General features: G+C 43.7%; 3 protein-coding genes across 4 annotated transcripts; 1 reads left to right on the plus strand and 2 right to left on the minus strand.

The window, feature by feature from the left end:
• Positions 1 to 280: 280 nt before the first annotated feature.
• Positions 281 to 20,478, plus strand: LOC135445098 (gallinacin-8-like). The gene is made up of 6 exons (XM_064707127.1): positions 281 to 409; positions 13,145 to 13,301; positions 16,536 to 16,551; positions 18,252 to 18,342; positions 18,689 to 18,822; positions 20,089 to 20,478. The coding sequence occupies exons 2-6, from the start codon at positions 13,168 to 13,170 to the stop codon at positions 20,095 to 20,097; spliced, it is 384 nt and encodes a 127-aa protein (XP_064563197.1). The 5' UTR covers positions 281 to 409; positions 13,145 to 13,167; the 3' UTR covers positions 20,098 to 20,478.
• On the minus strand, positions 3,861 to 4,850 carry LOC135445097 (gallinacin-2-like). Its single transcript, XM_064707126.1, has 3 exons — positions 4,793 to 4,850; positions 4,444 to 4,564; positions 3,861 to 3,906 (listed from the first exon to the last, which is right to left on the minus strand). The coding sequence occupies exons 1-3, from the start codon at positions 4,848 to 4,850 to the stop codon at positions 3,861 to 3,863; spliced, it is 225 nt and encodes a 74-aa protein (XP_064563196.1).
• A 1,142-nt stretch (positions 20,479 to 21,620) lies between the features above and the next one.
• On the minus strand, positions 21,621 to 25,428 carry LOC135445099 (gallinacin-9-like). 2 transcript variants are annotated; one of them, XM_064707128.1, is made up of 3 exons: positions 25,205 to 25,428; positions 22,489 to 22,618; positions 21,621 to 21,849 (listed from the first exon to the last, which is right to left on the minus strand). In XM_064707128.1, exons 1-3 carry the CDS (start codon positions 25,260 to 25,262, stop codon positions 21,834 to 21,836), a joined length of 204 nt encoding a protein of 67 aa, XP_064563198.1. In that variant the 5' UTR covers positions 25,263 to 25,428; the 3' UTR covers positions 21,621 to 21,833. The 2 variants fall into 2 exon arrangements, with proteins under 2 accessions (XP_064563198.1, XP_064563199.1); XM_064707129.1 differs by lacking the exon at positions 21,621 to 21,849 and having other exon boundaries at positions 22,485 to 22,618; positions 25,205 to 25,339.
• Positions 25,429 to 25,533: the final 105 nt, after the last annotated feature.

Below are 25,533 nucleotides of genomic sequence, written 5' to 3' on the forward strand. Positions count from 1 at the left end.
CCTGTGTATTCTCGGAGGTGTGTCCAAACCCCACTGGCTACACCAGGTGCCAGTATCAAACTATCGAACATCCATTGGTTTGACCACAGCATCCCAGAATTCCCACTTCTTCCTGGTCAAACCACCACAAATGCCAAAGTGCTCATCTTTATTCAAGGCAGGAAAAGCAGCCCCTGCCCCAAAGACACTGGGGCTGGCACCACAGGGCTCCAACCCAGCAGCACCCAGCAGGAGCAGCTGCCATCAGCCCAGCTGGGCACGGCACAGCCACCGAGGCCAGGGGACATCAGCACATGGGGACATCAGCAGATGAATCCAGCAGCCAGAAGCATGGGGGATGTTCTTCTCTGGAATTTCCAGTTCTCAACCCCAGATTCTGCATAAAGAAACGAAACAAGCACATCACCAGGTATAACTTTTCCCTGCCACTCTCTCCCCTTCCCTGCAATGCCCAGGGTGAGGTGCAGCAGAGTCAGGCTCAGGGCAGGTGAGGTGCAGTCCTTAGTGCAGCCAGGTTGGGCCTGGGCTATCTCAGTGCTGGCAGCACTTGCTCCAGGGCTGTGCAGATGTAGCCAGACCTGGATCATGTCCTCAGTGCTTCCCAAGGACAGGGAATGTTTCCCTCTTTGGTGGCTTTGTTCAGGCCTCTGCAGATCCTGAACAAGGCCTGGACACTGGGGGAGAGTGCGGAGGCCCTGGCTGACCTGGCGCTGCTGCAGCCCCTCTCAGGGTAGCTCCAAGCACCCTCCCTTCTGTCCCCTCAGCTCTGCCTGAATCTTCAAGGGTGCTGAGTCTTTTGCTACTCGGGGCCCTTAAGCACCTTCTGCCATGACAGCAGCTTTTGTAATTCCAAAACTCACTTTTTGCAGCAAAAGTAAAACCTGGAACATTTTCCCGCGATGCCATAGGGGAAAGAGCAATTCAGAAGTGAGCAGAATCCCTTTTCTTTCTTACATTGTTTCTCATTTTTTGGTCCCAAGGAGGATCCTGCACAAATAGGAAAGAGGTCAAAAATATTGTGGCATAAATTTCAAAAATGTGTCTGGTTCCAGAGCAGCTGCTTCTGGCTCTGAGTCCCAGTCTTGTATGGGAACTGAACACCAAACTCAACATCGTAAACTCTCCAGTCAGAGTTAATTTTTTCTACAGCAACATGTGCATGTGGGGAAAGACAGGGGGAAAGATCAGCAGGATCTACAGGATTTGCTGTGCTGGATCCTCAGCTGCCCAGACCTTCCTCATGTCAAGTCCCTCACAAATGTTATAAATGCCTGAGAATTCTGGTCACATACCAGGACCTGGAAAACCCCTCAGGTGGCGGTTCCCACCTCAGCCATGTCCCCTCTGTCCCTCTCACCTGCAGCACTGTGCACCAGCAGGAGGAACAAGGGGAAGAGCAGGTAGAGGATCCTCATGGTTGATGCCTGTCCTGGGTCTTCTCTGCGCTGCAGAGGGAACACACCAAGAGGCAAAGCAGGGTCAAGGATGGAGGGGAATCTTTGTGCGTGGAGAGGCCAAGCTAAATGAGGTCTTATCCAATGCACTTCATCTCCCAAGCCAGCCCAAAGCTTGCTGCGCAAACACACTGCACAATCCACTATGCTTTCCTGAAGTCAGGAAAGTCTTCTCAGCTCTGCTGGCAAATATCCATCCCCAACTCCAGATCATTCCCAGGATTCCCATCCAGCCCAGTCCCCATCCCTGTGCAGCACAGACCCAGGAAGGAGCAAGAGGGCAGGGAAGGGTCTTGGTTGGCTGGAAGTGAGTCCCCAGTGACCTACCTGAGAAAGGTGTTGGTTCAGAGCACACCAAGGTCTGTCTGTAACAAACCAAGCTGGAATGTCTTGTGTGAAGAGTCCAGCTCAGGGAGTGTCCCTGTGCCCCAACCACGCCGGTTTTTCCCCATTTCCAGTGGGTGGGGCTGGCACAAGTGGCCTGGGCCAAGGCGGGAGTGCCCCATGGCTGTGGGGGTGCTGGGGCTGGCCCTGCTCCCTCCCTGCTGCAGGGCCAGAGGCTGAGGGGCCTCCTGGGGCTGTTGCAATCAATGGCACCGTTGTCCCCATGCAACACCTCTTGTGACACCCATGGCACAGTGGCACCAGGCTGTGGGGCCAGCAGGGAAATCCTTGGGATGGGCACAAGAACTGGTGGGTGCAGGCACAGGAATCAGGGCAGTCCTAGGAGATCAGAATCCTTCTTTCACAGAATCACCTCTGGAATGGCTGGGGTGGGAAGGGACTTGAGAGATCATCTCATTCCAACATCCACCATGGTCATGGACACCTTCCACCATCTCAGGTTTCTCCAAGCCTTGTCTAACATGGTCTTGAACACTTCCAATGATGGAGTAGTCACAGCTTCTCTGGGCAACCTGTGCCAGGGCCTCACTACCCTTAGAGCTAAGAATTTTTACACTATATCCATTGTAACCCTGTCCTCTGTTAGTTTTAAAGTTTCTCCTTTTTGGTGTTGCTCCAGACCCTGGCCCAAAGTCCTTCTCCAGCTCTTTTGTATCTCCTTGAGGCAGTGGATGGGATCCAAGGTCTCCCCAACCCCTTCGCTTCTCCAGGCTCGATGCCCCCAGATATCTCAATCTCTAGAGTTTATGTCTTGATATGTATGAGTCTGCTTTTTGAGTAAGGCAAAAAATCAAAAACTCTTGGGCCTTCTGCTCCATAACTCCATCACTGGACAGAGTTTTGCTGCCAAAACCATTGCCCTGAGACAAATATGAAATATTTGAAATATTAAGGATGAATATTGAATATTGAATAATAATGAAATATTAAGGATGTCATGTGTTTTGGAGAAAGACATTTGCAGGATAAGAGGCATCTTCGTAGGAAGTGGGAGGTGGATGAAGTTCCCCAGTGAAACAGGATGGTTGTAAATCCCAATAAGCAGCAGCCTGGCGTCTCTGCCAAGTGCTTCATACCTAGCTGGAAATTTGGAATTAGCCAGGGTGGCATCCTGGGATAGAGAAATCTTTATCAGTAGAACCAGAGGCACTCATTATGCACACAGGTGTTCATGGATCATGATCATGGAGGCGTTTTCCACAGAGGGTGAGGTCAGCCTCAGCAGAGGAAAGGCATTCTGACCTCCAGTTGTGTCCAGGTGGGTGGAGAGGAGAAGACCCCCAGCTCCCACCCTGCAGGGCTACCCAGGATACCCATCTGATCCAGAGGGCCCCTTTGTGATGTCACCTGGACAGCTCCCCTGGGAAGTCTATTTTACTCCAAGGTCCACAAAGGTGTCCTTGGGGTGTCCCCTTGGGAGCATCCCAAGTGCTCATGAGGGCCAGGGAGTCCCTCACTGCCATGTGGTGGGATGGGGTGTGGAGCAGCACAGCTCCCAGCTCCTGGCAAGGAGGGTTGCACTGGGCCCAGGGCCTCCAGGTAGGGAATGAGGGGTTGTAACCATTCCTGTTTTCCCAAGGAAAGATTTCTGCGCAGTAAGAAATAAGGGATTTTGGCATCTGAGCACATTCTGACAAAGGGAAGCTGAGTTCTTTTAGCCAGCCTTTCTCTTGGCACTGTAGGTTAAGGGCTGTGTAGACTTGGAGAGATGTATGGCTCAGAAAAACTCAAATTAAGGGGCAGTTTGCACCATAAATTTTTGCCCTCTGGGATTTGTGTGTCAAACCCCAGGCAGAATCATGACACAAGTTTCAATGACCAATGCTAACCAACAATTTATTTAGAAGGAGGAATAGCAATGCAGAACACATTTGGATTTACTCTATATTTTAAAGCCTTTTGCATAGGCAGTGAAAGGAGTGTGAGGCTTTGCAGCAGGATCCAGTGGGTTTAGGAGTAAGGAGATTCCAATCGAATTTGTAGGCTTAGAAGAAATTTTCATTACTCTTCAATGAACGGCTCATCAACTTCTCTTACATTCCATGGCCTGCAGAAAGGAAAAAAAAATCAAATTTTCTTTCTGCTTATATTCCCTCCCCACTCACTCTCAGCCCATGCTTTTTTTTCCTCCTGGACACAAATTTTTCCCAAAACAGTTCATGTCATTTTTAGTCATGTTGTGACTAAATTGCTCCATGCAATCATATCTGTGAGTAAGGAGGCTGTTTCCTTATTGTTTAGGAAAAGCAGTCACTTAAATTGATATCCCCAGATTTTGAGGTGAGCTCATTCACTCCTGAGTAAAAATAGGAGGCTGTTTTTCACATGATAATTTAATTTTACAAAAAATTTTACAACAGAAACCTCACCCTGGCCTGAGAGCATTCTCCAAATGCTTCTTGGGCAACATTTAACACTTGAGTCAACACAGAACACCTGACTGTGCTCATGGCATAATAGTTTTTTTTTTTCCTTATAACCTAATGCAAATATTCAAGAACATCTTGGGGTTTAGGAGTCAGGCAAACTATGTACTACTTCTCTGCTCATCCTGCAGAGGAGCCTTGGTGAACGCCAAACTCACGGTTTGCAGCAGGAGCGGAACCCAAAGCAACTTCCAACTTTAACCAGGTGGAAGGGACATCCTCCAAAGTGACAGCTCCCTCCTCTGCAGAAAAGCATTTCCCTCCGGGGTGAAGACAAACCTGAAACAAGAACAAAATGTTTCCTTCCCCCTTGCTCTGCAGGGCAGGGAATTGCAGTGGAAGGGTTTCTCATTCTCAGGTTACAAAGCAGGTCTAGCACAAGCACTGGACTAATTGATTAATTCCTGACTAGCTTCTAGCAATTTGGAACAGAAGTGGTTAAAACATGCTGGGGATTTTTCTTCAGGTGCACAAAAATCCTTTTCCAGCATCCCTTTCTCATCTTACCTGGAGAGATCTGGAGAGCCAAGAAGAGGAGAGAAAAGAGCAGGCAAAGGGTCTTCATGGCTGAGGATGGGCTGTGGCACTGTTGGAAAAGGACCAAGGAAGATGTAAGAGACAGTCCCTGGGATTAATAACAATTACATTTATATTAATTTTATCTTCAAGTTTTCAAAAAAATATCAGTAAAACCCTGACTGTTGTGTGGGGCAAAATGTTTTCAGGACATGGGATCATTAAGTTACTTTAATAGTTTTGTTCCTCAGCCTTTTTTTCCATTTTGCAAATATTCCTTAACCAGAACAGAATCATGGAATCCCAGAATGGTTTGGATTGGAAGGACCATTGAAACTCATCTTGCTTCAACCCCTGGGGCTGAAACACCTTCCACTAGACCAGGTTGTTCAAAGTCCCATCCAACTTGGTCTTGAATACTTCCATAATTTTATTTTTAGCTAAATGATTCTGTCTAGTAAATAAACAACATAAAGCAAAATTCAGTGATAATGCTGTAAACATTACAGACTTCAGGGAAAAAAAAGTTCATTTTGTAATGTTTAAATTTATCAAGAGATCAATTTGCTCAGCACCTCCAGTCTTGGTCTACAGCAGCAGTTCTAGAATAGAAATGTACAATCAAATCAATTCCCATTTGTAAAGAAAATTTTAAAAGCAAACATATGATACCTTCATTGGAAGAGTTTAAATTTATATTATGATTAACTTAATGGGATAAGATAGTGTAGAAGAGTAGTTATGGATAAAGCTAATGTTTCATATTAGGAACTATTAGGAATTAGGAATGTTCTGATCTGTCACAAATTATGGTCTCTCAAGCAAGGAATGGAAATGACATTGTGTTGACATGTCCTATTGCTGAGAACAGAATTGATAGAGGGTGAACCAAAACTATTTCAAAATTAGTATTAGAAGTTTACACAAGCTTCTATATATTTGAAAATATCAGGAGAAATAAGGAGACAAAGTGAACAGTTCTGAAATTGAAATAAGGGTTTAACGTAGAGACATAAATAAAAAATACAATAAATAAAATATGTATTATATACACCATTAAAATATATAAATATATAAATAATAGATAATTTTATATCTCTTATGCATTACAGAAATATTGTATAACTAATTATAATATGTTAATATTCAAAGGTTATATATTTAATGGAAATTTATAAACATGTAGATTTCCACTGAAAAGTCACCAATTTCGCTGGACCACAGACCTCTCTAAAGCAACATGAACCAATCAAACATTTATTTTTCCTAGCACTTAGGAGGCAGAAAAATGTATTAAAGCATTCTAGGTATTAGCATATATTTGAACCACTTATTTAACATGCTCAATTTTCTGAAATCTTAGGTTTACCATTTTAATTACATACAAATTAAAGCTAATAACACAGAGGTTTGGGAGTTGGATTTTTGAGAAAAAAACCAGAAGCTGACATTGAAAGAAAAGAACTGAGACATTACCAGGTATCAGGTGAGCCCTGAAGCCAAACAAGGCTTGCTCTTGGTCCCTTCCCTCTTGAAGACTTTGGCTCTGGGACTGGGATGCTTTTTTATAAGGTGAGTCCAAAAAGAGACTGACAAGTGCTTTCTCTTCTTATCCATTCATTGAGCCAATCCAAAAATTGCTCTTTTTTTCCTGATGGCTTATAATCCAACCAGAAACCATCTGCTTTTCATTTCTCAATGATAAAATAGGGTTTGAGGTTTTTTCCTGGAAAATCCCATGTTTTTCATGCAATACCTCTTGTGACACTCCAGTTTGTGTAAGGTACGTTAACCCACCATGGTATGTCTCAAACTTCTTGGGACATAGGTTGAACTGTCCCTGCCTAGGAGCAACTTTAAACCTTGCAAGACAAAGCATCTGTGTGTTCCCTGCAATCCCAGTTAATTTTCTGTTATATAAAAACAGAATATAAGAGCACAGAATAGATATGTGGAAATAAAACAAATGTCCATTGGCTTCCTGGCCAGTGGCCACTGAAGATGCCAGAGTGAAGCAAGATGTACCCAAATAAAGTGAATACATCATGGTTATGTCCCTGGACACCCTTCCAGCTAATGGGAAATAAGTAAATTTAGGCAAATCCAGTGCCAGAGGATGTCTTTGGGCCCTCAGGCCCCAAAGCTCCTGCTTTGGGCTTGAGCTTTTTCCCCAGGACTCTGGGTGATTTTTTTATTGTTCTGCCTTCCACAGGGCCTTCAGCTGATCATTCCAAAACCAGATTGTGCCTTAGATGAGCATTCAGGTTTTGGTTGTCTGCTCTCAGTCTGCCAGCTGTTGACCTCTGCTTCTTCTTTTCTGCCATGGGAAGCAGCACTCAGCTTCTGCATGGATGGAGCACCTCTGCCGTGAAGAGATGGAGAGAGCTGGGGGTGTTCAGCCTGGAAAAGAGAAGGCTCCAGAGAGACCTTAGACTTCATCTTAGTATCTAAAGGGGTATTATGAAAAGGAGGCAGAGGGATTTTTTTATATGGGCAGATAGTGACAAGACAAGGGGAAATGATTTTAAACTGACAAAAGTAGGTTTGCATTAGATGTTAAGAAGAAATTGTTCCCTGTGAGGGTGATGAGGCCCTGGCACATGTTGCCCAGAGAAGCTGTGTCTTCCCCATCCCTGAAAGAGTTCAAAACCAGGTTGGATGGAAGTTGGAGCAGCCTGAGATAGTGGAAGGTGTGTCTGTCTGCATTGGGGAAGTTGGAATGAAATAGTCTTTAAGGTCTCTTAGAATCCAAACCATACTATGTTACTATGATTCTAGGATATGAAATGCTTTCTCAGATCGTATTTTACTTTAAATCTCCCTTCAGTCAACAAACAAATATTGTTCATGCAGTATTTTAACATGATATATGAATTACATCATACTAGGTAATGATACATTTGCTAATTTGAATTATTGGTGTTTCTAATTGACCAAGACCTCTGTAAATGACACCATGTCTTACAGAAACTACTGTGCTGTAGTGTCTAAAGGTAATACCAAATTTAAACTGAAATATTTCCATTGCTGACTGGCAATTTACCTCCTATTCATGTAATTTTTTCATTACTTTGATATTTAGTTCTTAAGTAGAACCATAGAATAGTCTGAATTTGAAGGGACCTTTGAAAGATGAATAAGTCCAAGCCCTCTGCAATGAGCAGGGACATCTTCAACTGGGTCAGGTCACCCCGAGCTAGCTCAGAGCCCTGCCCAAGTAAACACGTGCACAGGAGTGTACAGAAATTACCTATATGCATGTGAAAACATAACTACAAACTATTTCCCTTACAAGCATACCCTGTCACATCTTTTTATTCTCTAGATAATTTCGTATGTGAACTGTTTCTGCAATAGCAAAAACGGTAATTGGATTTCTGGTGTGTCTGCCAACATCTGGCCACAAAACTGAAAAATGGGGAGAATAAGATTGCAAAAGTTGCAGTTGCTTCACCTCTTGCCAAGTGTTGGTGGTTAACTTGCCAACTGTTACTCTTAGCCAACACAATTCCTCAAGGAAACAAAGGTGCATCGTTAATTTTTATGGTCTGTAAGATTTTATGTGTAAGTACTCTCAAGGGCTTGGCTTTAACACTGGGAATTCTTGGCCCTGTTTAATATAAATTTCACATGGTCACAGTCCCACCCAGGCCATCAGAAAACCTCTGCCTGGACAAGGGGAAGGGAAAAGAAGAGGAGGGGTGGAGCACCTTTGGCAGAACTCAGAAAGATTTTTGGGTTGTGCCTCTTAGGGTGGACAATTTTTCCATCCCTATCTGCAGCTCCTGTTCTTCTGAGCAAGAGACAACCAAACACTTTCAATTATTATGGTGGGATCTTGTGCAATAATCCAGTGCTGAGGAGCTGCTGCACCTGAAGCAAGTGGGATATACTCTGAAGTGAAATGTCCTCAAAGGAGGCTGCAAAGTGTCTGGAGCAGAAATGTTTTTCACCCTTTTAAAATCACAATGTTTGAGTGATTTTACCACGATCACCTTCCAGAGAAGAAGGAGGATCTTATCTCCACCTTAGGAGTTTGTGGCTAGCACAGAGGATGAAGCAATTAGGAACAAAAAGGAGAATCTCAAACTCTGCTCCTAACAGTTTTCTCTTGAAAATGAAAAAGGAAATATTAGCGATGTCTTTCACTAGTGTTACCTTTAATTAAAGTGCTTCAAAAGGTACACAAAATGCATTTAATCAAGCTCAATATTTCATTGATTATGCAGTTATCTTGAGTAAATTACGAGATTAACATCTGCATGAACAGTTCTGGCTCCATCTCTTGACATGACAGCTAATTAAAGGTACTGGGGTACAAGGGTAGAATCCTCTTTCTTTTTTGAGAACCACAATGTGACTGGCAGTGATGTGTGTGATCAAAGTTCCTTGGCACAGGCCAGGTATCCAAAAGTTTCTCAAATTCAAAGAACCTTCGTATACTAAATCAAATTTTCTAGAGAAAACTGATGGGGGTAATCTCACCAAATTTCAGATATCCTAAAAGGAAATATTGAACTACAAACTATTTTCACTGCTCTTCATTTATGGATAATGGATAGAGGCTGTTCTACAGACTTTTAATAGACATTTGCAGTAAGATTGTTAGAAATAAAACATAAAAGTAACAGTATGGATAGAAGAAACCCAGAAATGTTGCAGGAGGAGATGTTTTGCAATAAGAGCCATGAGCACCAACTCTGCAGAACAACACAAGTGGCAGCTGTGCCTCTCACAGAGCCAGAATTTGCTCTTCAGAGGGCTTTTCTAAATATGTTTTCACCTCTCCAAACCCACCAGAAAGTCATTAAGAGTCCAAACCATCTGAATTTGGTAACCTATTTCACTGGCAACTGTTGTGACTGTTCAGCAACTGCTTTTGAAGAGATAACAACCAAATCACTACATTGAACACCCATAAATCTTGGGAATATATTTTTTTACTCTTTCCCTTTTTTTATACATTTTTCCCCCCTGTTTTGTGTTGCTGATATGATTCAAAATGTTCCTGGTTTTCCTTTTCATAAGGTCCACTCAGAAAATTTCCCAGATGCCTCCAGGCCCTCTGAAGGAAACATCTGGAGGTGTCTTGGCTTTATCTACACTGCTAGACCATGAGGGCAAGGAAAAGAGATAGAAGCACACATTCCAGCCTGTATTTTGTTTCTTGCAATGAGAAAGGAAGGATCACTTTGCAACTGCAATGACTGCTCCTTTTGGTACTGAGGGCTCCTTATTTGTTTAATTGCAGAGTGGTTTGGGTTGGAAGGGACCTTAAAAACCATCTCAACCCCCTACCAGGAGCAAGGACACCTTCCACTATCCCAGATTTCTCCAAGCCCTGTGCAACCTGGCCTTGGACATTTTCAGGGATGGAGCAGCCACAGCCTCTCTTAGAAACCTGTGCCAGGTCCTCACCACCCTCACAGGGAAAATATTTCCCTCTTTCCAAACAAAGAATCACCAGAAGTTCAAGCACATGAATTCCACCATTACTGATTTTATTAAAGGAGAGTAAAGAAATAGTTTCCACAGTGTTGCCTGCTTCATGTTTGTGGTGTTTGCTTCACTGGAAGGGAGGATTGTGACAGCTTTTCATTGGAGCAGGAGCTGGTGCCACCAGGAGCGATGGGATCAGGGTGACTCCCAGGCACATTCCAGTAGAAGCAGGAAGGATTTCCAAGGTGAATCCAGGGACTCTTCATTTACTCCACCCCCTGTATGAAGAAAAGAGAGTCTCTCTACCCACCTGTAGGTTTTCTGCAGAGATGTTCTCCTCATCTCATGACATCAGAGCAGAGGCTGCCATGGGATGTGAATTCCCCCTCCATGCCAGCAGGTTTGGCACCAGAAAAGTGAGACAGGTGGAAGGAGCTGTGCCATGTTGCTCTGGAGAAAAAACAATGAGGATATGAGCCATTCCCATAGAGATTCCTGCATTTCTACTCACATTCTGCAGCAAGAATATCCATTGCTGCACGTTCCAATCCAGTAATAAGGGCGACGACAAATCCCTGGGAAGCAGCGTCCATTTTGGATCAAACAAGAATTGTCTGGCCTAGGAAACACTTGTCCTGCACAGCACAAAGAGAAGAGTAATTTACCATGGAAGTAATCAAAAGAAAATACAGTCTTCTTCTTTACTCCCCTGTCTCCTTACCTGCAGCCCCTTGGAGCATCAGAAAGAGGACAGTCAGGAGCACGTGAAGGATCCTCATGGCCACAGCTGGATGTGGATTCTTTACCTGCACTGAGCAGAGAGCACAAGGTTGAACAACACTGGACATAGGATTTCCTCCTGACCAGGAGATGATGATTAAAAAATGTGCCTGGAAACACCAAAGCCAAAATTTTTGTCCAGTGGATTTGGACAAAGAACAGAGTGAAAACCTCATCCTTGGAGGTATTAGTAATTTCAAGGAATGCATCTCTAAAAAACCTGACCTAATTAGTACTACTTTAAGCAAAGAATCAGACAAGAAGCTCCTGGATTAGCACAAAACCTAAGTTATTCTGGGTTTCTATGCTGTTTTGGTGCTGGTTTTCCTTTTTTTTTTTTTTCTTCTTTTAATTTTGGTATTACTGCAGTGAAAAAAAGATATCCCAGATCTCTTCAGCACCAGGCAAGCTACTCTTGTACCAGCATAGGCCCACAAATTATCCCTCTTGAAGTACAAAAGGATTGAGAGAATGAGCTAGTCTTAATCCTTAGGAAAGTCTAAAAACAGACATCTCTATCTTTTCAATATTAATTAAGGTAGCGACTCAAAATGTTACTGCATTCAGGCAAGACATGTGGCTCAAAATTCAAAGCTCAGCTGCTGTGCTGGCTGTGTGTCTGCTTCTGGAGTAAAACAGACATTTCTGTCTCTGATGTCTCAAGGGAAGGTTCCCAGGTCTCTGTTCCTCTTAGAGAGCAGCAAACCCAGTGCCCTCCTGGAACCCCTGCCAGCAACCAATTCATTGTTCTATGTATACACAGGAGGCACTTGCTGGACCAAAGAGAGGGAAGGGGTTAATCAAAGCAGAAACCTGAGACTGATGAAAGGAAAGGTTAATAAAAATGGAGAGGTGGGAGTGGTTCTCCAGAACCAGGCAGAGTTACCCGAGGAGAAGGTGGAGGATCGCTGCCGCTTCTGTTCTCCTGTAGATACACCAACACCCAAACACGGCTATAAAGAGTTGGGGATGAGCCAATGCAGTCACTGGCCAATGAAAAAAAAAAGCCTTTTCCAGCCTGTATTTTTTTTCTTCCAATGAGAAAGGAAGGTCCAGTTTGAAACTGCTTTCACCACAGAGCCCCTGATCTTTGTGCAACCCATCCCAGTTTGTGTAAGGCACGTTAGACCACAGCATGATGTAAAATACTTGGGACATGCAGTGAGTGCTCCTGATCCTGAGGGCTCCTCAGCTGTAGAATCCCAGAATGGTTTGGGCTGGAAGGAACCTTCAAAATCATCCAGTTCCACATCCTGCCATGGGCAGGAACACTTTCCATTATCCCAGGTTGCTCAGAGCCCTTTCCATCCCGGCATTGAACACTGTCAGGGATGGGGCAGTCGCAGCTTCTCTAGACAACCTGTGTGAGGGCCTCACCACCCTCACAGGGAAAAATTTCCTCTCCTTCCTTGGAAAATAATCACTGGCAATGTCACCAGCTTCTCCTGGTAACAGCTGTGATGCTTTACAGATCTTCTGGACCAAATCTTCTGGGCCAAGGATCCAGGACAACCAGAAACCTTGATGCCTAGGAGGGATCTCAAAATTACATAAGAAAGAGGGCAAGGGTGGGCTGTGGAGATCTATGGGGATTTTAAGAAATGTCAGTGCTAAGAATGTCTTCCTAAAGGTATATCTACTTTACAGCTGCTTGAGTGTCCTGAAGAAAAAGGCAACTCAGATGTCCACCTTCAGGTTAGCAAAATTTAGGGTTTGTTCCCAGATGGGCCAACTCCACATGGGATAAATCACAGCTTTACTATGTGGTCAGGGAAGCACAGATAAATATTACTGATGCTTTAGAGATGCAAAGCTCAATTTCTGCTCTCTGGATCCCAAGCAGTACTTTTATCCTCATATTTCCAGGGTTTTGGAAGAAGCTGGCAAACCCTGTTTGCTTGTGCCTTCCCTGGGCTGAGGGGTCTTTTCTGTGGGAGAGGTGCAATTCCCAAAGGGAGCAGGACAGCTCACTCCACATCACTGCTCAAAGTCCCCAGCAGCAGATGTGATTTCCAGGTAGGGTTTGGCCAAGTCAGACCTGGACAGTTTTCCACAGGGCTGTCCAAGGTCAGTGCATGGACAGCAGTGCTGTTCCCACATGGATTTTGTGCCATTTTTTGCCAGGTGTGGAGGTGCTGTGAGGACAAATGTTGGGCAATCGTACCAAAGGTCTGTCATCCCCCCTGTCATTTGCACAGAGGACGCTGGAGGAAGAGGATGGCGGAGAGAAGGTGAAGGATCCTCATTGCTTCAAGTGTCTGGGGACATCCTATTGTCACAGGTAAGCCGAGGTGACATGTGGACACACAGGGGTTAACCCAGTGCCCTTCACAGCAGCTCCTAGAGTGATTTAGGGTGCTCTGGGCTGGCTGAGATCTCCTCCTGGAATTCATGGAAAAGGGTCAGGAGAGAGGAGAGCAAGCCAGGGAGGAGGGATGGGACACAGGGACATCTCAGGCAACACTGGTCTAAGTGTGGGCAAAGTAACTGAGACCAGAATGTTTACTGGGAACAAAGTCTATGGTGTGCTGAGTGATAAAAAATCAGCTGGGATTTGGAGGACTCCTTCCACATACTCATTTTAACAATATTTTATGTATAAATATATCTCTGTTAGTGTGGATTTGCTAGGAGGGCTGTAGAGAAACAGGAGAGTAAGAAATATGATTACAAAATTTGTCTATGTTTAAATAAACAATTACCAAAATTAATATCCTGACTATTCCTGAGTAAATCATAAGTTAGAATATCCAGATTATTCTTCTCTATTTGCATGTTCTTCAGCAAAAATAAAATATAAAGCAGTTGAGTAAATTTGGCCTTTGTTTCTCTTGGAGTATTTAAAGATTATATGCACAGGCATACAAATATACATTTATGCTTGGAGAACATAATTTTGGGGGCTTCACACAATGTCCTTTGCAGTACCCCAGAAAAAGGGAACTGAGTAAGACATTTAGCCATCAAAATGCTTTCAGGATGCAACATTAATTGATTTGCAATAATCATTCTTTAATTGCATGTGTTTAACTGCCAGGAAACAGGTGGAATGTATCACTTTTGTAATCATGAGTGGCCAAAACAATGCTTAAATAACAGTATATTGCAATTAAGAGTTAAATTATAGTAATTAAGATATTTAAAGGAAGTTTTCCATCAATCATAAGAACAAATAAAATTAATTAGTTAAAGATCTTATCCAAACCTTGATATTTGAGCTTGGCTCTGTTTTGTTCCACTTTGGGCAGGTGGTACATGCACAAAGTGGAAAAATAGGAAGAAAGAATAATTTTTCAGAAGGTTACCCCAAAATCTCAGAGCTCTGTATCTCTAAAAACTCATTTATACATTTAATATTCACTGTGTCTATTTCTGCTTCTTTACATTTCATCACTTGACTTATTTAAAAGCAAAAGTTTTGTGTTGTTTAAAAAACGAAATCAAAATCCAAATAACAGAAACAAATGCTCTTCCACAGTGTAAAGCAAATATACACATTCTTCAAATTAAATTATACCAGAATGGGATTTTAAATATCTGGGTTTTTTTCTGAGGAATCTGTTCAGTGCCCAGCCACTCTCTGGGTGAAGAACTTTTCCTGATATCCAACCTACACCTCCCCCAACTCAGCTTCATTCCATTTCCTCGAGTCCTGTCAATTTGATTTTGAGAGCAGTGAGTGGTTTCTTGTCCATCACAGGGTTCCACAACAGACTGCAGAGCAGGGAGGGCTTTGAGTCTGGCCTGTCAGAAAACATAATTCCCTCACATGTCAGCGTTGGGAATCAAAAGACATCAGTATAATTAGGGAGAAAAAAATCCATAAACCCCCGCTGTCAGAATAATTTCTGTACTCTTCACTGAAGAAGGTTGCTGGAGGGGAATTTCAGCTTTAGCTCTTCATTGCCATCTTCTGGGAGAGACCCGAGTTGGCAAATCATTTTTGAAGTATACAAATGTTGGGGGTTTTTTCCTGGTTTCTCAGTGATATGACAATGAAAACACAACATCTTGGCTCACAGGTGCCTTCAGGGTTCAGGTTAAACCAGTGCTGCCCCAGTTTCTGTAGTCCAGATCTTCTGAGGGCACATATTTGACCAAAATATTTTTGTGAAAGTTGTTTCATTTGGCCATCTGGAATCAGAAATGCTGTGTGGAGGTGGGTGCTTCTATTGTATTTTTGGGGTGCCCAGAGGAAGGAAGGAAAGATTAATCTGATTCTGTTCTTAAAAGGCTAATTTATTATTTTATGATACTATATTATATTAAAGAATACTAAACTATACTGTACTAAAGAATACAGAAAGGATACTTACAGAAGACTAAAAAGATAATAATGAAAACTCGTGACTCTTTCCAGAGCCTGGATCAAGGTCAAGCCAGCTTGATTGGCCAATAAGTCAAAACAATTCACATGAAACCAATGAAACAACCACGTGTTGGATAAACAATCTCCAAACACATTCCAAAGCAGTAAAACACAGGAGAAGCAAATTAGATAATTATTGTTTTCCTTCTTCTCCGAGGCTTATCAGCTTCCCAGGAGAAGAATCCTGGGCAAAGGGATTTCTCCAGAAAACATGACTGTGACATGCTTCCCTGGAATTAATTATCCAAACATAAATATTTTCTGTGGGACAAGCAGAACACAGGTGTGCCAAATCCATGAGAATGAAAGAGGGACCAACAGGTCAAGGGAGGGAAATTTGCTCTTGTGATGTCCCACCTGGGGTCCCCAACATAAGGACATGGAGCTCCTGGAGAGAGTCCAGAGGAGACCAAGCAGATGCTCCACGGGCTGGAGCCCCTGTGCTCTGGAGCCAGGCTGGGAGAGCTGGGAGGGTTCACCTGGAGAAGGCTCCACGAGGACCTCAGAGCCTCTTCCAGGGCCTAAAGGGGCTCCAGGAGAGCTGGAGAGGGACTGAGGACAAGGGATGGAAGGACAGGGCACAGGGAATGGCTTCCTGTTGTAGTGTGTTGTTAAGTTTCTTGTGTTATTCCCCCCGCAACACCTTCAATAAACCGATGTTTAACCCCGGGAAATGGTCAGCTCCGTTCCTCCCCAATACCAGCGGTGTAAGCCAGTCGGCAGCCAGCACAGCCTGAGGCCAACAGATGCCGAAGGGTGCTGGCCAGGAATTGCAGAGGAGCGTCGGCCTTTCGCCCTCAGCTAGTCGGACTCTAAACTTTGGGCGACATATGCCCCCCTCTGAGCTTCCCTCAACCAGAGGGTAGGGATAGATGGGATATTGGAATTCTTCCCTGTGAGGGTGGGGAGGCCCTGGCACAGGCTGCCCAGAGAAGCTGTGGATGCCCCTGGATCCCTGGAAGTGTCCAAGGCCAGGCTGGACAGGGTTTGGAGCAACCTGGGATAGTGGAAGGTGTCCCAGTCCATGGCAGGGGGTGGAACTGGATGAGTTTTAAGGTCTCTTCCAACCCAAACCATTCTGGGATTCTATGAACACAGAGGGCTTTCACCTGTATTTCACACAGGAGAGTCATTGCAAAATCTGAGCTTCCCCAGTTCAGCTGTTCTGGGGCTGTGGATGCATTTCCAGGCTCCAGACAGAGCCCTGCAGGGTGAGGTCCCCCTTCGATCCCAACCTGTGTGTCCCAGGCCATCGTTTTCTCTGGGAAATGGATCTGTAGAGAGTTCTTAGGGCCTCACAGAAGGCCTACACAATATGCATCCATATGCAAACTTTGAGATAAGAAATGCTGACTTAGAAATGCAATGGAAAGGGACAGATATTGTTGAGAGAGAAGTGGAGCTAGGAAAAAATTTCAAAAGATGGGCTTGCAAATAAGACTAGATACTTTGGAGAAATAGAACTATGAAAGGTGCATTGTAGTATGACCCACAAGGGGTAATTTTAGATGATTGGCTTTAAGCCATCTACAGCATGGTGTGGCAAAAAGCTGATAGGCCAAGAAACACTTATAGTGTCTTGCAACTAGGAAATAGTTGGCTTCTGATTGTGATGTTGTGAATAACAACACCTATATTGTCTCACCCTTCACATGAGACTGAAAATTGAATATAAGTTTTTTAAAAGCCTCTCAGTTTCTGGGTCAGAAAAGGAGACTGTCTGACAGTTTCCCACTCCCCACAAGGGATTGAGGTGTTGGGCACACACTGGGGCTGTGTGAGGTATTTTTGGGAAGGGCCAACTCATGTTCCAGGGAAAGGGGAGGGAGCTCACAAGAGGTCACTGTCCCCCACCAGCTGCTGGGAAGTGACATTTCAGCTGCTGGGAATTGCTGTGGCAAGTCCATGTCCTTGGCCAGCTGGTCTGTGGCAGTTCTGTCACCCACAGAATGTATAAAAACAGCTGTTCTGGGGTGAGACATCACTCTGTGAAGATCTCCTGGAGTGGAACCAGGTAGGACCCACTGGCCCCTCTCTCCTCAGGTCCCCTCAGGTGAGCTAAAGCTGCAGTTTTCACATCAATTTCAACCAAGAAGAGAAAAACACCTAATTTTGCATAAAATTTGTTTCTCCTGTAAAAAGAAATTAATCATCCAAGATGTAGAATATTGCAGCTTAATTAAATCCCCATGAATATCTGAAATGGTCAGTGCCTGGTGTTTCAGTAATGCATTTGGTTGATTATTATATTCAATGGTAGTGATTCTTAATAATTAAATTAGTTGGTATTATTTTCCAAAGGTAGCTGGAATCTTCAGTGAGAAATGACGGTGGAGAGACAACCTAGGGCCTCCAGGATGGATAGATGGCTGCTTAGATTTTCTGTAAAGATATTTCAAGGAGTAATGACTGGCTTGTCATCTAAAAATTACCATTATTTCAGTAATTAAAGCTTTTGGGTGTTTATATTCAAATAAATAGGAAAGGCTTAACTTATTAATTAAATAAAATGGATCTTTTAGTCATGAAGTAACTTGCTTTGAACATGAAGCACTGCACTGTATGGGCTGCCATGATTAAAGTTAACTCCATCCCAGCCAGATTCAGCAAAATAACTCAAATAAAAAAATTAATTTAAAAATTTATAGTCATAAATACATTTTATCAATCTTATACAGGATGCTTTCAAATTTACTTTTCCTTAATAACTGTTATTTCAATAGATTCATTCTAGAACATTTACTCTATTACATAAACGCTAATTTTATTAAAAAATTGAAGATAATTTGTCATTAATGCTGTTTGTGGTGGGTGATGACAAATGCAGGTTAAATGCATGACTTCTTTCTGTTTTTTTCTTAGCATCTGTTGTATTTGGTGGCACTGAATTTGGACATGAAGATCTTTTCTTTTTTCTTTGCTGTTCTCCTCTTAATGCTCCAGGGCACTTCAGGTAAGAGTTAAATAAACTTTAAGGTAATGCAGAGGAAAAATTGTGAGAATGAGAAAAAATAGGAATAAAAATAAAAACAGAAAAAATAGAAATAGAAATAGGTTTAGTCCCTTTTGCCTAAAGTGCTGCCAGGGTGTTGGGCACATTTTTAGCAGTGATCAGACACCAAATGAGTCCATTGGATGCATTGAACCCTCCCAGTTTGGAAAATAAGGGAATTTAACGGTATGGAAGTGGCCAGCCTGCAGGGAAACTTCAAGACTGCTGCCATGCTATAGCCTGGATTGCTCTTGGTCTTTGGGAAGGAAATCACGACTCTGCATTGTTTATTTTCCATTGTGCCCAGGTTTCCTGCGTGCCCCCAGCACCGAGGTGCAGTGCAGACAGGCTGGGGGTGTCTGTTCCAGCCCCCGCTGCCCCTCGCCCCACACGAGACCCTTTGGAAGCTGCCAGCAGGGAATTCCCTGCTGCAGGACCGTGGTGAGTCCAGCATGTGATGGATCACACACCCACAGAAGGGCTTGGGTTGGACAGGGCCTGTCAAGGTCATCTGTTCCACCCCCATGGTCATGGACACCTTCAACAAGATCCGGTTGCTCCAAGCCACGACCATCCTGTCCTTGAACATTTCCAAGGATTTCTTGGGGTTTATTACTCATTTATTACTAATGTTTGGACATCTGCTCTGGCCTTTAGATGGAAAATTCTTCCAGCAAAGCTGGCAAAGAGCAGAGACTCTGCACACTCAGATTTCCTGAGGATTTCCTCACTGCTTCCCTCTGTAGCATTAATGGTGCAGCTCAAGTGCCTCATGGGGAAGATCACAGTGAAACTTCTTTGGCAAAGAGAATTAATTAGCCAGAAATTAATTATTTTTGCTGCTGTTCCAATTGGCTGGTTCAAGTTGCTCATGATGAGTAGTACTGGCTTTAAAGGACACATCTCTTGATGTTCTTGTTGTCCTGAAACCTGGGATTTTTGCGTCAGATTCATAGAAAACCTGCATCTTCCACTTGCAAAGGCTGCCTGGTCCCATATTCAGAATAACAGCCTGAAAGTCATGTTGTTCTCTGAGATTTTTTTCCTCCAGTTCCATAAACTTCCTCTTCTAGACAAAATCAAAATATCTGGTCTAGTGAAAGGTGTCTCTGCCCATGGCTTGGAGTTGAAACCAGATAGTCTTTTAGGTCCTTTCAAATCAAAATTATTCTTTAATTATGTGATTAATTTATTCTTTTTTCCCTCAAATTCCTTACTGGAATCCTGAAGTTTACCCCATATATTTATTCACGTTTATAATGTGAAACTGCAGCAACAAATATCCCTGAATATTTACACTCTGCCTTCACTGATTCTAACATTTAATTTTCTGTTTCTTTCATTCTTTGTAAAATGCTGCAGACTGTTTTATTTTTGGAGGCTCTTACTTAAACTTTGTTCAATATTAGTAGCAAGAGATGTTAAAAACAAAACTTGAGCAGCAGAAACTCTTTTCCATGCTAAAAATTCCAAGAGCAGTAGGAAGCTTCAGGCACAGGGTGTGGTCAATTCATTATTAATAAAATAGAAAATCAATTTATTATTAAAATTCAGCATCAGCAGGACTGTGAATATCCTGAAGAGTTAGATTCAGGAATATCAGCCCTTGGTGCTTATTCAGTCCCTTCTGTGCATTTTATTTAATTTCTTTCCTGGTTGTAAGCACAAAATCTGAAAGTTTCTTACTTCTTTTTTTTTTTTTTTCAGTATGATTAGCGACCACTGATATCAGAGGTGGGCTAACCAAAGCTTCTGGCAACTTAACGGATGTATCATCTCACTGGAAAATCTGGAATTCTGAGCAGAAAATATTCATTTGACACATGCAGGCACATGCCACAATGTGAACAACAGAAAGAGAACAAACCCCTCCACAAGCAGCCTTAATGACCCAAAGAAACTCCAAAGCAATTCTTAAAAAAAATAAATATTTTTCATTTAAAAAATGTTTTGTTGCTGAAATGTCATTGTGCCAACCAACATCTGTCCCAGAGAGGTCACCAGCATGCAGGGGTCTGTGCCTGTGAGAGGATGCAAAGTTCTTCCTTTGGCCCTCAGAACAGTTATTATTTTAAATTTTTATTATTATTATTTTATTTTCCTTTTGGAGTCAGCAATAATGTGAGTAATGCCAGAATGCTCAGCTAAGGTGTTTATATTTCATAGCCTACACATCTCAATAAATTTTAATAAACTTGCCCTGGAAGACCTGTGTTTGATCCTTATCCCTGTGAGAAACAATCTCCTTATTCCTGTGAGGAATTCTGCTGCTGTGCATTTTTGTTGGAGGGTCTCACATACAATTAGTGTTGAGATGTGCCTTGTGGTAAACTTATCCAAGAAAAGGGGAGGAAAACAAACCCATGTGACAGGAATATGTCCTTGTCCTAATCATTATTAATTTGACCAAGAATGACTTCAAGGCCAGGTTGGGCAGGACTTGGAACAACCTGGGACAGTGGAAGGAGTCCCTGCCTGTGGCTGGGATGGAACTGGATATCTTTAAAGTCCTTTCCCACCCAAACCATTCCATGATTCTGTGACTCTCCAAACCCAGTGTGATGAGGCCAGTGCAGAGCTGGCACAAACTGATCAGGCTGAGCACCCATGGAAGTCCTGAATCCCTCCAGGAGCTCCTGGCATGGAGAGCAAGGACACTTTGAGTCACCCCCTGTCCCAAATCCTTGTGGCCTTTGCACTGGGGGTGTTGGGGATGGGGAAGGGAAGGAGGGGATGAGTCCTGGTGATGAGAATCCAGGCTGATGGACACACAGACCACTGCCTCCAGACAGAGCAGTGCAGGGAAAAACAGCCTGACCAGTCTGGGATCCAGAGAAATTAAATTCCATGGACATGATGCTGGTCTGCACTAAATAGAGACAGCAGGAGCAGAATCTTGTGAATGTGGTCACACAGTTTCAAGCACTTCTGCCACTCTGCAATTCCAAATATTTCAGGTTGGGCTGGCAGATGCAGCCCTGGACAGGAGCAGAGGACTGAGCTTGTCTCCTGAATCCCAGCTCTGGGCTGGAATGGCAGCTGGAATGGGCTCTAATGTTTTTCCAATTATTAATATGAATGTCGCCACATAAATCATTGCAACACAAGGCGATTTAACAGGACTTGATGACACATGGACTTAAGGTAGTTAAATAAAATTCATTTATAGACTGATTTTTACAGACAACAAAACCAACAAAATCCACCCTGACATGTATGAGCAGGTATCAGCAACATGGTTTCACAAGTACTTGCTTTTATTAAAATTGAAACTGCAAATATCTTTATTGGACAAGAACTCCTCCTCAGATGTTCTTGTGCTCCTGAGGGCCTCCACCCCCATGGGAAAGACTCCCCAGGGCACTGAGGAGAGGATCCATCAATGTCCAGAGATGGGAGATGTCCCAGATGTCCAGAGCTCTTGTCTGAGTGGTGTCAGTGAGGTGTCAGATTTAGGAGCTGGGGGTCCTGCAGAGAAAATTCAGATGCTTAGCTTATCCACCAAACAAATAAATTACACTTCAACACCTCAGACTGATGGAGACACAGGGACCACATGAGGGTAAAGACAGCTGGAGACTCTGAGCTGGACCTGTGTTTCTGGCCATAAGAAAATCCAGATGAAGTAGAGAATGGAGTCACCTCTCAGCACACCCCACAGCTGCTCACTTGTGGCTGCTGATGCCCCAGAATACCAGGGACACCTTCCACTATCCCAGGTTGCTCCAAGCCCCATCCAACCTGGCCTTGAACATTTCCAGGGATGGGGCAGCCACAGCTTCTCTGGGCACCCTGTGCCAGGACCTCACCACCCTCACAGGGACAAATTTCTTCCTAACATCTAATCCAGATCTGTTCTCTGTCAGATTGAAACCATTGCCCCTTGTCCTGTCACTCTTGCAAACAACTTCTCTTTTTCTCTGGAATATTCCAACACCACAAAAACTCTGTTTTGTTTTCACCACACACCAACCCCAGCAATTAGCAGGTACTTTTTGGATATTGTAAGTGGGCTGGAGAAGGGGCTTTGATGCTGAAAAGGGGAAAAGCTCAGTGATTCTTATTGCTTTTGGTGCAGCAGCCCTTCCCTGGAGGAATTTCTCTTACCATTTGCAGCATTTTAGCTTCCCATCGCGGCAGGTCCCCATGTCAACCAAAGGAGCAGAGCAGGGCACGAAGGAGCAGAAGCCCCGGCTCTGCCTGCAGGCCAGGGTGTCAGCGGCTTCCTGGCTGTAGGCTGCAGAAAAATAGGGAAAATTCATGTTTGTTTGTCCTGGCAGAGGACTGGGGACTTGGGGCATGAGATTTACCTGGCACTATGTTAGGTTTTGTCATCAAATTGGATTCCATCCCTAATTTGGAAGGCATCACAGCTTTATTCTAAATCAGGGCTCTAACAATTCAACCACTTTGTCCCAGTGGTTCTTGAGTCCTTCCTCTTAATCACATATTGTTCAAGGATTACACGTTTTGGATGTCACTCAGCTGATTTTACCTTGTTTTCCCTTATCTCTTAAATTAAAAAGCCCTGTAGTATTTTACAATAATCTTATGAAGATTATAGTGTTTTATATAATCTAATAATATAAAATATATATTATATTATATATTATAGATAATTATTAATATAACAATTATATTGTTAAATATACTTATATATTTTATATATTTATATTCTACAATTATATTTATATATTATATCTTTATATATTTTATATACTTTATATATAAAATATATTTTATATTTTTCTATTATATATTATATTTAATTATTAATATATTAATATATACACTATTATAGTGGTTAATATAATCTTTATGAGGAGATAGAAAATAACCGGTGGCCCTTCCCCCAAAGATTCTACTGGAATTGTACCATTCCTGCAGCCATCTCAGGGGTCACAAGGTGTTTTGATATAAATAATACATTTTGTGGTGCATGAAGTAGGAAAAGCCCAAGAAGGCAATCCCGAAACACATAGTAGAGATTTTGTCTCAACGGTTCTACATTTTTTTCTTTGAGTAGACAGACATTTGATGGTCTAAGAAATCTGGTACAAATTTGAGACTGCTGCAAATCAAATTGAGACATCTTCAGCTGCTTCAAAGACACTCAAATAACCTGAAATGATACATGGGCTCCAAACCCATTTAATGTAAGTGGCCAATACGGAATTCAGACAAAAAGCAACAGTCAGGATAACATTTTTTCCAAAAACAGATGAGGTGTCCTAATCTAGAATGCACAGTCAAGGACATGTGGGTCAGAATGTGAGAAGAGAAAGTCCTCATGTTGCCAGGTTACATCTTTAGTATTATTCTAACAATTGCCTCGATAAAATCCTCAGGGAATTGTTCAGGTAGGAAAAGGGTCCTTGGATCCTCCATGACCGGGGTGTCCAACCATCCCCAGCACTGCCAAGGCCTCCACTGACCCATGTCCCCAAGTGCCACATCCACACAGCTTTAAATCCCTCCAGGTGTGGGGACTCCAGCACTGCCCCAGATAGCTGTGCCAGGTTGGAGAACTTCTGGTGAACAAATGTTTCTTAATATCCAATCTTAACATTCTCAGGTACAACTTGATGTATTTTTCTCTTGTCCTGTCCCTGTTCCCTGGGAGCAGATCCCAACCCCCCTGGCTGTCCCCTCCTGTCAGGAGTTGTGCAGAGCCACAAGGTCCCCCCTGAGCCTCCTTTTCTCCAGGCTGAGCCCCTTTCCCAGCTCCCTCAGCCCCTCCTGGTGCTCCAGACCCTTCCCCAGCTCTGTTCCCTTCCCTGGACACTCTCCAGCCTCTCAGTGTCCCTTTTGTCCCAGAGCTGTCCCCAGCACTGGAGGTGACCCAGCAGTGCCAGCACAGGGGACAGCACTGCCCTGCTCCTGCTGCCACCCCAGAGCTGGGACAGCCCAGGAGCCTTTGGCCTCTTGCCCATCTGGACACACCTGGCTCATATCCAGCTGCTGCTATAGCACCCCCAGGGCCTTTTCCAGTTTTTGACCCACTCTGCCCCAGTTTGGAGCTGCAGGGGTTGATCTGAACAGCACTTGGCCTTCTTGACCCTCACACAATTTGTCTCATCCCATGGATCCAGCCTGTCCAGATCCCTCTGCAGAGCCTTCCTTCTGCCCTCCAGCAGATCAACACTCCCACCTGACTTTGTGTAATCTGCAAATTTGCTGAGGTTTCCCTCAGTCCCCTCATCTGGATCATTCATTAAGATATCAAACAGGACCAGCCCCAGTACTGAGCCCTGGGGAGCACCACTGGTGTCAGCCTCAGCTGGACTGAACTCCATTCCCCACACCTCTCTAGGCCTGGCCATCCTGATAGTTTTCAACCCAGTGAACAGTTCACTCATCCAAGCCAGGAGCAGCCAATTTCTCCAACAAAACTCTGTGGGAAATTGTGTCAAGGATTTAACAAAATTCAGCTAGATATCTAATCCACTAAATGGGACACCTTGTCATAGAGGTCAAGCAGGATCAGCTTTTCTTAGACCAACTCTGGCTGTGCCCTGGATGTTCCGTATGTGCCATATAAAGCCACTTGAGTTGCTCCAAAACATTTTCTGGCACCAAGGTCAATACAGGACCATCCTTTTTTCTCATTTTGTCATCACATACTAGAAACCATCAGTATGACTATCAAGAACCTTGAATTGATAGCTTGAAAATTAGGACAATGACCAGGGAAAGGGAATTCTAACAGGAAAGTGATGGATTCCAAGAGCAGAGAGGTAATCTGACTGTGAGCACTGGGATCTAATGAACTTCTCTGCATCCTCGCCCTTTGAGCCTCCATCTCATCTCTCTTCAGCCTTACCTGGAGCAGCCTGGAAGAGGAAGAAGAGAACAGCAACGAGGAAGAAGAGGATTCTCATGACTGGCAGCTGGCAGCTAGGCAGCTTTGGCAGGGATGGAGACAACACCAGTGTGAACAGAAGCTGTCCGAGACCGAGCACAGGTGGTGCCTCTGCATATAAAGGCTCTGGGACAGAACAGGGGGGTGGAGGAGTGTCTACCTGGGGAACAGAGAGTTCATTGCCCTGTTCCCATGGAGATTGGTGAGGTAGGGAGGTGTTGCAACCTCTCACGTTAGGAGATGCCCGACCTGAGCTGTGACCACATCTGACTGGCTGACCCGTGCCAGCT

This window comes from Zonotrichia leucophrys, chromosome 3 (assembly GCF_028769735.1).
Source record: "Zonotrichia leucophrys gambelii isolate GWCS_2022_RI chromosome 3, RI_Zleu_2.0, whole genome shotgun sequence".
Taxonomy (NCBI): domain Eukaryota; kingdom Metazoa; phylum Chordata; class Aves; order Passeriformes; family Passerellidae; genus Zonotrichia; species Zonotrichia leucophrys.